The sequence below is a fragment of the Narcine bancroftii genome, chromosome 2 (genome assembly GCF_036971445.1).
Source record: "Narcine bancroftii isolate sNarBan1 chromosome 2, sNarBan1.hap1, whole genome shotgun sequence".
Lineage (NCBI taxonomy): Eukaryota > Metazoa > Chordata > Chondrichthyes > Torpediniformes > Narcinidae > Narcine > Narcine bancroftii.
Window position 1 is genome coordinate 305862821 of NC_091470.1, and position 14390 is coordinate 305877210.

The following is a 14390-nucleotide window of genomic DNA, read 5'->3' on the forward strand; positions in this document are numbered from 1 at the left end:
GGACCTTGAGGGAAGTCAGGGATGAAAGAGTGGTGGCTATGACAGTGATTTTTCAACAGTCACTGGAGGGAGGAGTGGTGTCGCAGGATTGACATGTTGCAAACATGGTTCCTCTGTTTAAAAAGGGGTCCAGGTATAGGCCCAGCAATTATCGGCCAGTAAGTTAGATGTAAGTGGTTGGTAAGCTAATGGAAAGAATTCTTAGAGATAATATGTATAAGTATCTAGAGGGGCAGGGACTGATCAGGGACACACAACATGGGTTTGTGAGGGGAAGGTCATGTTTGAGGAAGTGACTAGGAAGATTGTTGAGGATAGAGTAGTAGGTGCAGTCTATATGGATTTCAGTAAGGGGCCTTTGATAAAGTTCCACATGAAAGGTTGGTGAAGAAGGCTCAGGTGCTAGGGATTAATGTTGAGATAGTCAGATGAGTTCAATGGTGGCTAGAAGATAGGCACCAGAGAGTCATGGTGGATAACTGTCTGTTGGGATGTAGGCCAGTGACAAACGGTGTGCCTCAGGGAATGGTGTTGGGTCCCTTGTTGTTCGTCATTTACATTAATGATTTGGATGATGGAGTGGTAAATTGGGTTATTAATTATGCAGATGATGCAAAAATAGGGGGACGTGGATAGTGAAGATAGTTTTAGGAGACTGCAGAAGGATTTGGACTGCTTAGAAGAGTGGGCTGAAAGATGGCAGATGGAGTTTAATATCAATAAGTGTGAAATACTTCATTTTGGGAAGAATAATCAAAACAAGACATATGCAGTAAAGGGGAGTACATTGAGGAATGCAGAGGAACAGAGAGATCTTGGAATAACAGTTCATTGTTTTTTGAAAGTGGATTCTCATGTAGATAGGGTGGTGAAGAAGGCTTTTGGTATGCTGGCCTATATAAATAAAAGCATAGAATATAGGAGCTGGGAGGTGATGCTGTGACTGTTCAAGGCATTGGTGAGGCCAAATTTAGACTATTATGTGTAGTTCTGGTCCCCAAATTATAGGAAGGATATCAATAATGTAGAGAGGGTGCAGAGAGATTTACTAAAATGTTGCCTGGATTACAGAATCTAGAATACAAAGAAAGATTGAGTAGACTGGGTCTTTATTCATTGGAGTGTGGAAGTTTGAGGGAGGATTTGATAAAGGCATTTAAAATTATGAGGGGGATAGACAGAGTAGATGTGAATAGGCTCTTCCCCTTGAGGGTAGGTGAGATTGGAATGAGGGATCAAGAGTTAAGGGTTAGGGGGAAAAAGTTTAGAAGTAACATGAGAGGGAGCTTCTTCACTCAGAGTGGTGGCTGAGTGGAATGACCTTCGGGAAGAGGTGGTTGCAGCAAGATCAATTTTGTAATTTAAGAGAAGGTTGGATGAATGCATGGATGTGAGGGTATTGGAGGGTTATGGACAAGGAGCAGGTAGGTGGAACTAGTGGAGTTCCACTAGTGCAGACTAGAGGGGCCGAGATGGCCAGTTTCCGGACTGTAATTGTTCTATGGTTATATAAATGCAACGCAGACTTGGATTTTTCTTTTCCACTAGCTGGAGCTAGCGTATTTTCCTCATCTGCAAAATGCGCCAGTCATCTATCAGTTTAAAGGGCCATAGAACATAGAACAATACAGCCTTCGATGTTATGCCGACCCATATATTCGTACCTAAAAAATAGTACTAAACCCTCCCTACCCTATAACACTCTATTTTCTTTCATCCATGTGCCTGTCTAAGAGTTTCTTAAATGCCCTTAATGTTTCATCCTTCACCACCATCCCCAGCAAGGCATTCTAGGCACCCACAACTCTCTGTGTAAAAAATAATTACACCTGAATGTCTCCCCTTAACTTTGGACATAAGTCCTTTGGTGCTTCCTGATCCTGCCCTGGGAAACATGTGCTGGGTTTTCCACCCTATCTATTTCCTCTCTTACTGTTGTAAACCTCCTTCAATCTCCTCTCATCCTTCTGCACAAAAAAAAGTCCCAGCTCTGCTAACCTTGCCTCATAAGACTTGTTTCCAATCCAGGCAGCACCCTGTTAAATCTCTTCTATGCCCTCTCCATAGCTTCCATATCCTTCCTATAATGAGGTGACCAGAACTTAATGAGGTGGCCCTTGTTGAGACAGAGGCCAAACCAGGCTCAAAGCAGGGGGATTCTAGGGCCTCAAGGTGTTCTGAGAGCGACTTGTGGGTCCACAGGAAAATAGATCAAGTTGTAGTCAAATCAGAGCATAATACTTGAAGAATATTCAAGTATTAATCACACTTGTGGCATTTTAATTCCAAATGCAAAATTTGAATAATAATTTACTACACACAAGTATTATGTCAAACTGTTACCTGGAAATATCAGTGCCTGGAACATGATGTGACAGACGAGAATGAAGAAGAGGAATTAACTGCAGATCACACCATCTCTTCTCCCACTTCAGGCTTGAGGATGTTGGCCATGAAGAACATGACAATAAATCCTAAAAATTATTTGTCACATTAGACTTTCCGAGTGAAAGACATTCTTAAAAGATTTGTATATTCATGTTTCCACATGGCAAAAAAAAATTGTTACTGTAATCATTCTACAAACTTTCATTAATTTAAATACATATTGAAGCAGTTCATCAGAATGAATATCAGGTCAAACACGTAAAGATTTCACATACCTGGAGTTGAAAATCAATAAGTTCATATTACTTTGACATACTTAATTATTCCTTGGCTTTGACTTTAGCTGTTGATTTAAATTAATGTAACATTCTAAAATTCATGTCATTTTAGGCTCTGTGAAATCAACAGAAAATTCTAGTAACTATTTGAATCCGGCAAAATCAATGAATGCCTATTTTGTCATTCTGGTGTGAGAATCCTTCCTTTTGTTTTAATTCCATTTCAGCCCCATTTTCTGAATTTGCCATTTTTCAAAATGGTGACCATGTTACTCATGCTAATGAAAGCCAAAGAAGCCATTATGAGGCTAAAAAAAACAAGAATACAACATTCAAAGGCATTGTCCAAACCTTAGGGTTACCAAAACCAATTGTTCCAAACATTATTAAGAAGAAAGAGCATACTGGTGAACTCAGTAATTGCAAAGGGACTGACAGGCCAAGGAAGACCTCCACTGCCTTTTGACAGAAGAATTCTCATCATAATGAAGAAAAATCCCTGAACACCTCTCTGACAGATCTTCAGTATCCAGGTGTGGATGTGTCAATTATGTTTTTTTTTACATAGAACTTGTGTGATTTTTCCATTCTGAAGTGTCTCCCTACCTTCAAGGTGTGGCCGTTCACTCAGGAACGACCAAAACTCCAAATATCCTGATGTCACTGTGAGTTTAGACAGAATAAGTGAAGTGCGACATTTAAGGAGACTGGGCATCCTATTCATTGCCTCATTGTTCATGGATCACCTGTAGTTCAATTTCGACTGGAGGTGATCCATGGAAATAATTAGGAGTTTAGGAGGTAAGATGTCCGAATGGAATGAGTCTTTATTCCTGTTCCGATCTTTTTACACAGACTGCGTTCTGAAAAATTGGGAATAATTTTCTGGAACACAGAAGCTGGGTAAAATAAACATAAATGACCACTGTCTGCAGAATATATCATAAACAGAAATACAGAGGTTACACTGCGTGATGCAAATGACTAATTAGCCACAGAAACAGGGTGGCCAGATTACAGTTTGTCAAGAAGTATTTATAAGAACCTGTAGAATTCTCAAAAAAGGTCTTGTGGTCAGATGAGATGAAGATCAACCTGTATCAGAGTGATGGCAAAAGCAAAGTGTGGAGCCATAAAGGGCTTGCCCAAGATCCAAAGCATACCGCGTCATCTGTGAAACGTGGTGGTGGGGATGTTATGGCCTGGGCATGTATGGCTGCCACTGGTACTGGTGCACTTAGCTTCATTGATATTGTAACTGCTGATGGCACTGAGAAATATAGAAGCATCTTATTTACTCAAATGCCCCCAGATGCATGGTATGGCACTCCTTCCAAGAGCAAAACAATGATCCCAACATATTGCTAAAGCAACAGAGGAGTTTTTCAAAGCTAAACACTGAAAAATTCTTGAATGGCCAAGTCAGTCACCCAATCTAAATCCAATTGGGCATCCCTTCCATATGCTGGAGAAAAAAACTTAGGGACAACTCCCTGAAACAAGCAACAGCTGTAGATGGCTGTAGTAGAGGCCTGGCAGAATATAATTAGAATAGATACTCAGAACCTGGTGATATCCATGAATCGCAGACTTCAAGCAGTCATTGCATGTAAGCAATATGCAACAAAATCTGGAATGTGCACTTAAATCACATATGAATTGTTTGATTGCAAATTTAAAACTATGAACCACAGAAGCAAATAAAGGGGAAAAAAAAATTGTCTTTGTCCCAAACATTATGGTGGCACTGTAAATGATATTGTCTTCCCAACATAGCCAACTCGGTTTAACTAGGACTTTAATACTGCAGACATCATACTGGAGAGGATACTGATATAGGACATTAGAACTCTACTATTTATTTAATAATATTTATTTCTTTTTATATACAGTATGTATGTACTGCATATGAATTGTTTGTCTGTACGTGTGTTATGTCTGTATGTGTGTTTGCATGGTTTTTCACCAAAGACTGAAGAACACCGATTGTCCTGACAATCTAATGATAATAAACTTGAACTTGAATTATACCTGAAGAGTTCAGGCTCAAAATGTCAACTGCCTATTGATTTCTAAGGATTTGGCATGTCTGCTGACTCCCTCCAGTATGTTTATATACTGCATTAGTATTAATTTGCATGTCCTTGTAGTGAATTTTCAAGATTTTAAAGATGTGGTACATTTTCAATATCTTGAAATGCTTGCTGCACATAATTCAGATAACAGAACTATAGAGAAAGCAAGGGATCACTGCTATTTAGATCATGGGTTTTGAGCCAGGCCTGAGACCTTGAATTTCAAATGCCATTTCCCCCAATTGACCAAAGGCTGCATTGAAGCCAATATAAAATGTCATCATGTGTCTTCCTTTGCTGGGAAGTGGCTGCTGATATATTGGATGCTGTCAACAAACCTTTTCTTATATGAAGCAGGGGCAAGTTGGTTAAGGACCTTTGCAAATGTTGAATGTAAAGCCCATCCTCTCATAAGAAATAAGAACAGGATTAGGCTATCTGGCTTCTGGTTCCTGCTCTACCATTCAACAAGATCATACCTGATCTGGACATAGCCTCAGCTCTATTTACTCACCTTAATTTGCATTCTATGCAAAAACCTCATATGCTTCTGTGAAAGTGTCAACATGATCTTGCTCAACCAGCAAGGTTTTGGTAATCTGACTCACCCTGGCTCTACCCCAAGAAACATGCCTGCATCTTATACAGAAACAAGGACTGATAATAAGGAGAACCTTGATAAGCTCAGACTGAAGGAGGGGGAACATTTTAAAGGCTGAAGGAGGGGGAGCATTTTAAAGGTTTTAAAACCACCAAGAGCATAGATAAGGTCATAGATATTTTTCCCAGTGTGGTAAGAATTTTATACCAGAAGGCACAGTTTAAGCTGAGAGGGAAACTATTTAAAAGGGACAGGAGAGGTGCCTTATTCAAAGAAGATGGTAGGTATATGGAATGAAATGGATTTATGTCAATCTTTAATTTAATGTTAAACTATATTTTTCATAAATAAAAATGTCTTAGTTAAGTAAATTGTAAGGTTAAAGTATTGTAGATGTATTCTTAGTAAGTTAGTGGTTACAGCACCATAAATACATTAGCATTTTAAACACACAGATCACAGCACAATTATAGACACACCATTGTTTTCACAGAAGAGTGTTCATTCTAGGAGTGTCAGTGGTTTGGGCAAACAGAGCTCATGGATTTCAAGTAGGTCTCAATTATTCAAGAACTGCTGAAGGAAGCCGTCTGTTTTTAAATCAAAGCCACTTTAGTCTCTTGAACAGTAATGAAGTCAGAGGTTGTTATGGATATGGAATAGTTGTGAAAAAGGAACAGAATTTTGGTAGACACAAAATTGATGGTCATGTGGTTTCCAAGAATTGGAACATTATATTGTTATGGATATGGAATAGTTTTGAAGAAGGAACAGAATTTTGGTAGACACAAAACTGATGGTCATGTGGTTTCCAAGAATTGGAACATGATATTGTTATGGATATGGAATAGTTTTGAAAAAGGAACAGAATTTTGGTAGGCACAAAACTGATGCTCATGTGGTTTCCAAGAATTGGAACATGATATTGTTATGGATATGGAATAGTTTTGAAAAAGGAACAGAATTTTGGTAGACACAAAACTGATGGTCATGTGGTTTCCAAGAATTGGGACTCACCTCGGTGACAATGTAACAGTCACATGATTTGGAGAACTAGATTACTGAATTCAGACATTATAAGTTCAGTTTTGGAAGAGTTCAGAAGTCAAAACCCTGTGACATAGGGGTTGAAAGCTTGTGAAAGACAGGATTGAGTTACAGCAATTGGTGCTGTTGTATGCTAATCCTGGGGAAAACGGTTTCCTTTGAAATAAGGAAGACCATTTCACTGTCTTTTTGATAAAGAGGACAGATATCTACTGATTTTATTTTTGTTTGCACTTTGTTTAACCCTTGTCTGGGTTTGTGAATTCATCGTGGAAGAAAATAGCCACATTGTGAGTAAAGAGGCCTGAAGATATAATGTTTAAAAACACTTTATAATTATTTATGTACTGAGAATTTAAGACCTTTAAACAAGACTAAAATTATGCTGAACTCATAAAGATTGACTTTTCAGAGTGGAGTGGAACTTTCATTACACACACACATACATACACATAAACACACACACATTTGCACAAAATGGGGTGAGGTTTAGAGTTAAGTAAGTTTAGAGATAAGTAAAAAATGTTATGTTATTAATAGTTTAATTTAAAAAAAATTATTTTGAATTTACCATTGTCTGGTGAATTTTCCATTGCTGTTCCTGTGTTAACAAAGTCCCTTTAGACCCAAAAATAATTAAAAGGGTTGTTAGTTCATAACAGGAATAAAATCCTAACGTAACTGGTAGAAGTGGGGACAACTGTAATGTTTAAAAGCAATTTAGACAAGTATATGGTCAGGAAATGGATCTGGGCCCAATGCAGGCAAATGAGATTAGTTCAGTCAGCATGGACAAGCTGGGCCATAGGATTACATTTTTGTATTGTCAGGAAACCTGGTGATATTACATTCATAGTCTAAATCATAGATTATAGACTGCTGGCAGCAAGAGCCCCATTGCAAATCTTCACATCACCCCACAAGCTCCCAACCCAAAAATAACCAATGCTATTTGTACTCATTGTGTTGTCAGCCCATAATCTCCTGTGCCTTTTTTATGCATGAGAGAACTATTTTGTTCATGGAGGCAATTGGTCAACAAAACTAAGACAATGAACAGATGCACTTCTATGTTTCAATATGTTCAAAGCAATAATTGTATTGTGTTGCCTTTCCATTTTTGCTGGTGAAGTCATGAAACATAGCAGCTCTGATTACTACAATTAGTGATTACTGCCATAAAGGACTCAGAACAAACTATTCTTCGGACATCAAGTTAAGTCAATCTCCAAATCAGTATTATGCTAGGTACAATGTATCAAAGCAAGGCAATGGAATATGCTACTGATATTTTCCTGCATGTGCAGTCAGAAGGCTTTATTATTTAATTGAATTTAATTTAGATATGGAGGACGGTCACAGGCCCTTCTGACCCATGCCCAATTTCACCCAATTAACCAACAAACCCTGTATGTTTTGAAGGGTGGGAGGAAGTGGGAGCACCCGGAGGAAACCCATGCAGACACAGGGAGAACATACAACCTCCTTACCGACAGCAAATGAGTCACTGGAACTGCATTAGCATCATGCTACCATTAGACTAACTATGCCGCTCTTTTAATAGCAGATTTAAATCACTCTTGTTTCTATATGTTAAATAAGGAGTAAGAGTATACATATTCCAGGCCTTTTTGGCAATAAATTCTCTCTAAAAGCTAAATTATCTGGATTTCAAGCAAGTGATTTACTGATAATGGCCTGACAGTATCCTTATATTATAAGGATCATTGTAAAGTTTGTTATAAAAATGCAACTTTCAGCAGTCAAGAATTCACCTGCAAAGTCTACAATACATTTCCAACATGAGGCACAAGAAGATTCAAATCATGTCATAATCATGCCATCATTAATACTGAAATAATTTTATTTTACCAGTATTGCCTCTCTTCATACAATAAGTGTTCAGACACTTGAGTTTATACCATGCTGTGGCACTTCTAATGTTTCCATCATTTTCCAAAGATTCTGCTTACCTGTCCAACCTGTGAACAGAGCTTCAGCATCAGTACAATTGCAGATAAAGCACTAATTTCCATTTACCCTAATCTCCCATCATTATTTACCAAAATTTAAAGTAAAGAAGTTGGGAATGAGTTGCTTCTGTTAAAATAAATCCAAGTTGCAGATCTACCTTCTAAAAATTGCAAAAGGAGAAAACTGACCACTGTGGAGGCTTCAACATAAAGTTTAAGGTTGAAATGTATCTTACTGTGTTGTTTGGATGATAATTCAGATGTAATCCACTGTCACAAAGTGGAGAAGATGTCCCACTGCTCTGGTCACTGGGGATACCTGGAGGCAAATGGGAAATAGATTAATGGCTGGCCAAAATCAATACACCGCAGCTTATGAGCAGTAATGTGCTTAACCGTATTTGTAGAAGGCCAAAGTATTGAAAAGGTGCCCAGCTAATACAATTAAAGAGGCAGAACAAAGTTTAAAAAAATCAGTGCATTCATCTAATTCACCCGAAAACGTTAATTTAAATCAATTCCAACAGTCAAAACAGTTCAAGTCCCAAAATGAGCAATTGTGTCATTTTTACTCACTAAATTAAATAAATGTTTAAAAGAACCCTCGTATCATAAGGATAAATGTGAAACTCAGAGATTGATATAAAATCCCAACTTTCATCAATCTTTTTGCTCCATCATTACCATTGCATTGTTTCAAGGCTGAAATGGCAGTAATGGTTTGGAGTATTTGGATCCATTGACCAAGACTCCATTAGTTTTTTAAAAATAGTTTTGAATCAAGATGGGACTTGTCCACAAGTCCTAAATTGAGGCAAGGTTGAATTTGGAGCAAATGGGCTAGAATTTGTCGAAGTTGATTGGAAGAGGATATTTGCAAGTAGGAGGATGGCTCAAAGGAGCATGTTTTTAATGGTAAGGTAGCAAAAGTTCAAGAACAGCATGCTCCTGTTGGGGTGAAGGGGAAGGGTGACAAATTTAAGGCACTCCGGTTGACGAAGGACATTGAGGCACTGGTCAGGAAAAAGGAGGCAGGTTATGCCAGACTTGGATTAAATGAATCCCTGAGTGGAATATGGTAGTGAAATATAGTTAAGATGGAAATCATGAAGGTAAAAGGAGAACAAACTGAAGCTGGCAGATAGGATATGGGAGAATCCCAAGAGATTCTTCAGGTATATTGAAAAGAAATGTATGGCTTGGGAGAGACTTGTTCCCATTAAAGATCAGTATGGGAAATGGGTGGGATTTTGAATGATTATTTCTCTTCAGTCATTACTGTAGAGGAGATCATGCAAGCCAAGGAACTGATGGAAACAAATGGTGAGGTGCTGAACCATATTAGAACCATCAGAGTGGTCTTGGCAACCTTGAAGTGTATTAAAGTTCACATATCCCCAGGGTTAGATGAAGTATATCTATACACTTTGTCAGCACCTAGTGAATAAATTGTAGGAGCTCCTGCTGAGATATTTATATAATCTTTGGCTCAGGTGAAGTGCTAGAATACTGAAGTGTGGCTAATGTTGTGCCATTATTTAAAAAAAGTGTTAAGGACAAGCAATGAGCTTGATGTCAAAGGTTGGAAAATTTCAGCAGATGATTCTAAGGGACAGGACCTACTATGAGCTGGATACTCGGAGACTGAATGGAGGTCATCAGCATGAATTCATGCAAAGCAGATCATGTCTCACAAATATGACAGAGCTTGTTGGAAGAGTAACAAATTGTATCGATGAGGGCAGGGCAGTGAATGTTGTATGTATGAATTTTAACAAGGTCCCACGTGGCAGGGGAGCCTGGACCCGATATGAGCTAGCCCACTGGATTCATCACTGGCATTATAGAGCAGAGAGCAGTTGTGGAAGGATGTTTTCTTTCTGACTGTTGGCCTGTGTCCAGTGATGTGCCGCAGGAGTCGGTGCTTGGTCCACTGCTGTTTGTCAACTATATTAACAATTTGGATGGCAGTGGAGTTAACTTGATGAGCAAATTTGCAGATGAAACCAAAATTGGTGATGTAGTGGACAGTGAGGAAGTGTATCCAAGTTTACAACAGGATCTAGATTAACTGGGAAGGTGGGCCCAGGAATGGCAAATGGAATTTAACTCTGACAAGTGTAAGATATTGCACCTTGTTAAGTCAAACCAGGCAGACTTTTATGGAGAATGGCTGCGTCCTGCATTGTGTTGTACACAGAGAGATCCAAGGATACAGGAGAAAGTGACATGTTAGGTAGAGATTAAGGCATTTGGCACAATGGCCTTCATTGGGTGGGAAGTAAAGTACAAAAGTTGTCACCTCATGATTCAATTGTATAATCCATTGGTGAGAACACACTTAGAGCACCATGCACAGTTCTGGTCACCCAGTTATTGGAAGAACATCACTAAATTATAAGGGATGCAAAGAAGATTCACCAGAATATTGCTGGATCTGGAGGGATTGATTTATAGGCAACAGTTGGGCAGGTTGGCTTTTAGTCCCTACAGCAAAAGAAGCTGAGGGGTAGTCTTGTAAAGGTTTATAATATAGTGATGGGGATGGATAAAGTGAATGCTTTTCTCCAGGGCAGGTGGTTGACATAATTTTCCTTTAAAATGGTTTGATATTCTACTTTGATGTAATACCAAAGTGCATGAATTATAGGTAGCAAAAGCAGGCCAAGTCCTGTCAATTCACCAAACTCTCCTCACTCACAGACAGGCTGACTGGAGCCTGTATTTGGGAGGTTCATCATACAGGCTTGTCAGCCTCATATAATCATATGAAACCATGGAAGTTACCTCCCTTTGTGACTTTTAGTATTGCTGATGAGGCCAACTACTGTTGTGTCATCTTCAAAATTGATGACGTGTCAAGTTTTCAGATCAAGAATGGCCAATATTGTGAGCCAGAATCCTTCATGAGGACTGAAGAACAAACACTGAAAATTCTTTGTCTGCCACTGAGGATGCTTGACCAGCTGAGTTATTTCAGCAGATTGCACATGCCCCACATCCCAACATCTGCAACCTCTCATGTGTCAAGATCATTAGCTTCAATTCCTTAACTTCCATGACTATCTCCATGATATACACAGATTAGAACTATTCATTTAAAATAGCTTGTGGCAAATAACATTGGGAATCCACTGAGAACATTGAGACTTTATGCTGAGGAAACCCTTGAAACAACAAGCTGGCCTGAGACAGGTAATCTTATATTTTATAATGTACATAGATATGTTTTAAAGGAGATAAATTGTGGCAGGTTATTTTTTAGTGTCTTCTTCTTTGGCTTGGCTTCGCGGACGAAGATTTATGGAGGGGGTAAAAAGTCCACGTCAGCTGCAGGCTCGTTTGTGGCTGACCAGTCCGATGCGGGACAGGCAGACACGATTGCAGCGGTTGCAAGGGAAAATTGGTTGGTTGGGGTTGGGTGTTGGGTTTTTCCTCCTTTGCCTTTTGTCAGTGAGGTGGGCTCTGCGGTCTTCTTCAAAGGAGGCTGCTGCCCGCCAAACTGTGAGGCGCCAAGATGCACGGTTTGAGGCGTTATCAGCCCACTGGCGGTGGTCAATGTGGCAGGCACCAAGAGATTTCTTTAGGCAGTCCTTGTACCTTTTCTTTGGTGCACCTCTGTCACGGTGGCCAGTGGAGAGCTCGCCATATAATACGATCTTGGGAAGGCGATGGTCCTCCATTCTGGAGACGTGACCCATCCAGCGCAGCTGGATCTTCAGCAGCGTGGACTCGATGCTGTCGACCTCTGCCATCTCGAGTACCTCGACGTTAGGGATGTGAGCGCTCCAATGGATGTTGAGGATGGAGCGGAGACAACGCTGGTGGAAGCGTTCTAGGAGCCGTAGGTGGTGCCGGTAGAGGACCCATGATTCGGAGCCGAACAGGAGTGTGGGTATGACAACGGCTCTGTATACGCTTATCTTTGTGAGGTTTTTCAGTTGGTTGTTTTTCCAGACTCTTTTGTGTAGTCTTCCAAAGGCGCTATTTGCCTTGGCGAGTCTGTTGTCTATCTCATTGTCGATCCTTGCATCTGATGAAATGGTGCAGCCGAGATAGGTAAACTGGTTGACCGTTTTGAGTTTTGTGTGCCCGATGGAGATGTGGGGGGGCTGGTAGTCATGGTGGGGAGCTGGCTGATGGAGGACCTCAGTTTTCTTCAGGCTGACTTCCAGGCCAAACATTTTGGCAGTTTCCGCAAAGCAGGACGTCAAGCGCTGATTCGGAGCCAGCTCATTTTTTAGTGTAGGTCACATACAAACACTTCAAAACAGATCTTGTTTAAAATGCCTGAGCTCTGCTCAAGCCAGACAGTCCAGGCTCCAAGTGCATTTGCAAAAACTGTGAAGAATGCCTATCAGGTCTTCACAAGTAGGTGTTAATTGGACATGCTGTGGACTAAAGAATTATTGTTTTGGAAAGCAACAGATGAATGAACTTGGAAGATTGGGTCCGGAGCCGCAATTTCTCTGAGTGCAGTTGGCTGTTCTAAGAGGGTTATGTGGTTTTCTCTGAGAGAGAGAGAGAGAGAGAGAGAGAGAGAGAGAGAGAGAGAGAGAGAGAGAGAGAGAGAGAGAGAGAAGCAGCAGCAGGGACTAGAACATGACCAGCAGGGAAGCTTGTGGAAAAAACCCATTTTGAAGACAGCTTGTGAGTTCTTAGTTCAGCCTGGTCAAAGCCCTTGTGGTCCATACAAGGGGAGAAGATTGGCTGCGTGATGTTTCACTTTAAATATGAGAAACAAAAAGGAACTCTGTGATAACCTGAAAGAAAGAGGTTATCATCAGGGAAAACCCTGATGGGGCAGGTTTTCGGCCAATCACTGAAGTGGCTGATCAGAAGGAATCAGTTGTGTGTGTCCAATGAGCAACAAATCTATCTCTCAAAAAAGAACCTTCCTGAGTGGTAACCATTTACCTTTCAAGCACCAAAGCCTGGTGAAATTTATAAATGTTAAATTCTGTGCACTGAATAATAATTAGAGGAGTGAGAAGTAAGATTGGACTGTGAGTTAAAGAACTTTTCTGAACTTATATACACATTATATACATGAAAGCTTAGAATTAGAAGGGGGTTAAGTTAGGTTAAGTTAACAGTAATGAGTTAAATTTGATCCTGTTTCTATGTTTAAAGAAAATTAAAAGTAACTTTCGTTTAAATAACCGTTTGTCTTGGTGAATTTCTATTGCTGCTGGGTTTTGGGGTCCTCTGGTCTCATAACAGGCCAAAAACTAATAAAACATGGAGCAGCATCAGCAATAAAACAATTGGCAAGTAATCCATTTCCATTACATTATTCAGTCTACCACGAAGCCCAAAAATAGCATCACAATAATGAATTTTACATTACATGTAAAATATCAACAGGAGTTAATGCCTGTCAATCAGAGGATTTTAATGTACTTCACGAATTGCATCTGGCATGGGGCTTTTTTTTTTACATCCAGCATATCAAAATGACATCAGGAATGGTGCAACACTCAAATTTTGATTTTGGCAAGAATTTTAACCAGATTGACACAAATGGTTCCTGTATTGCTGACAACTTTCTTTGTTCAGACTGTTTCATGACTCTTTGTAAAACAAATGATTTATCTAATCAGGAAGCCCACTCACCGGACTCTCAGACAGTTTCAGCAGGTTTTAGAAGCTTTTATACCTATAACAATCAACTTTGAGAATGCTCAAAAATATCAAAATTAGTTAACATTTGAATACAAGCAAAATTCTTTATTTTAATTTAAAATATGGTGAAGACGGTTCTAGCTACTTAAACCCTTGCTGCCAAATTACACCAGAATTAACCTACAACCTCCATTGAACTGGAATTCACTGTCTATGTATTCTTCAGATCGCTGGCTCCACCCTCACCTACCCCAATACCCTGGTTTTCCCACCTTACCTCAGATTCACCTGAGGACTGTTGTGTCAACTGACCATTGATTGCAAGCTATTAAAAGCATTTGTACTCCTCACCTGTCTCTGAATGCAATCAGTCATGTTACAATTTTAATAGCTTAACTTTGAA

General features: G+C 39.6%; 1 protein-coding gene across 1 annotated transcript in view; it reads right to left on the reverse strand.

Annotated features, from left to right (window-relative positions):
• Window positions 1-14390, reverse strand: part of sntg1 (syntrophin, gamma 1) — a 149912-nt gene that overhangs the window by 73555 nt on the left and 61967 nt on the right. Inside the window, exons 8-9 of the mRNA XM_069915697.1 lie at window positions 8599-8681; window positions 2344-2474 (exon numbers count right to left, since the gene is read on the reverse strand). Of these exons, the coding sequence (XP_069771798.1) occupies window positions 2344-2474; window positions 8599-8681 (214 nt within the window). The remainder of the gene's footprint in view (window positions 1-2343; window positions 2475-8598; window positions 8682-14390) is intronic.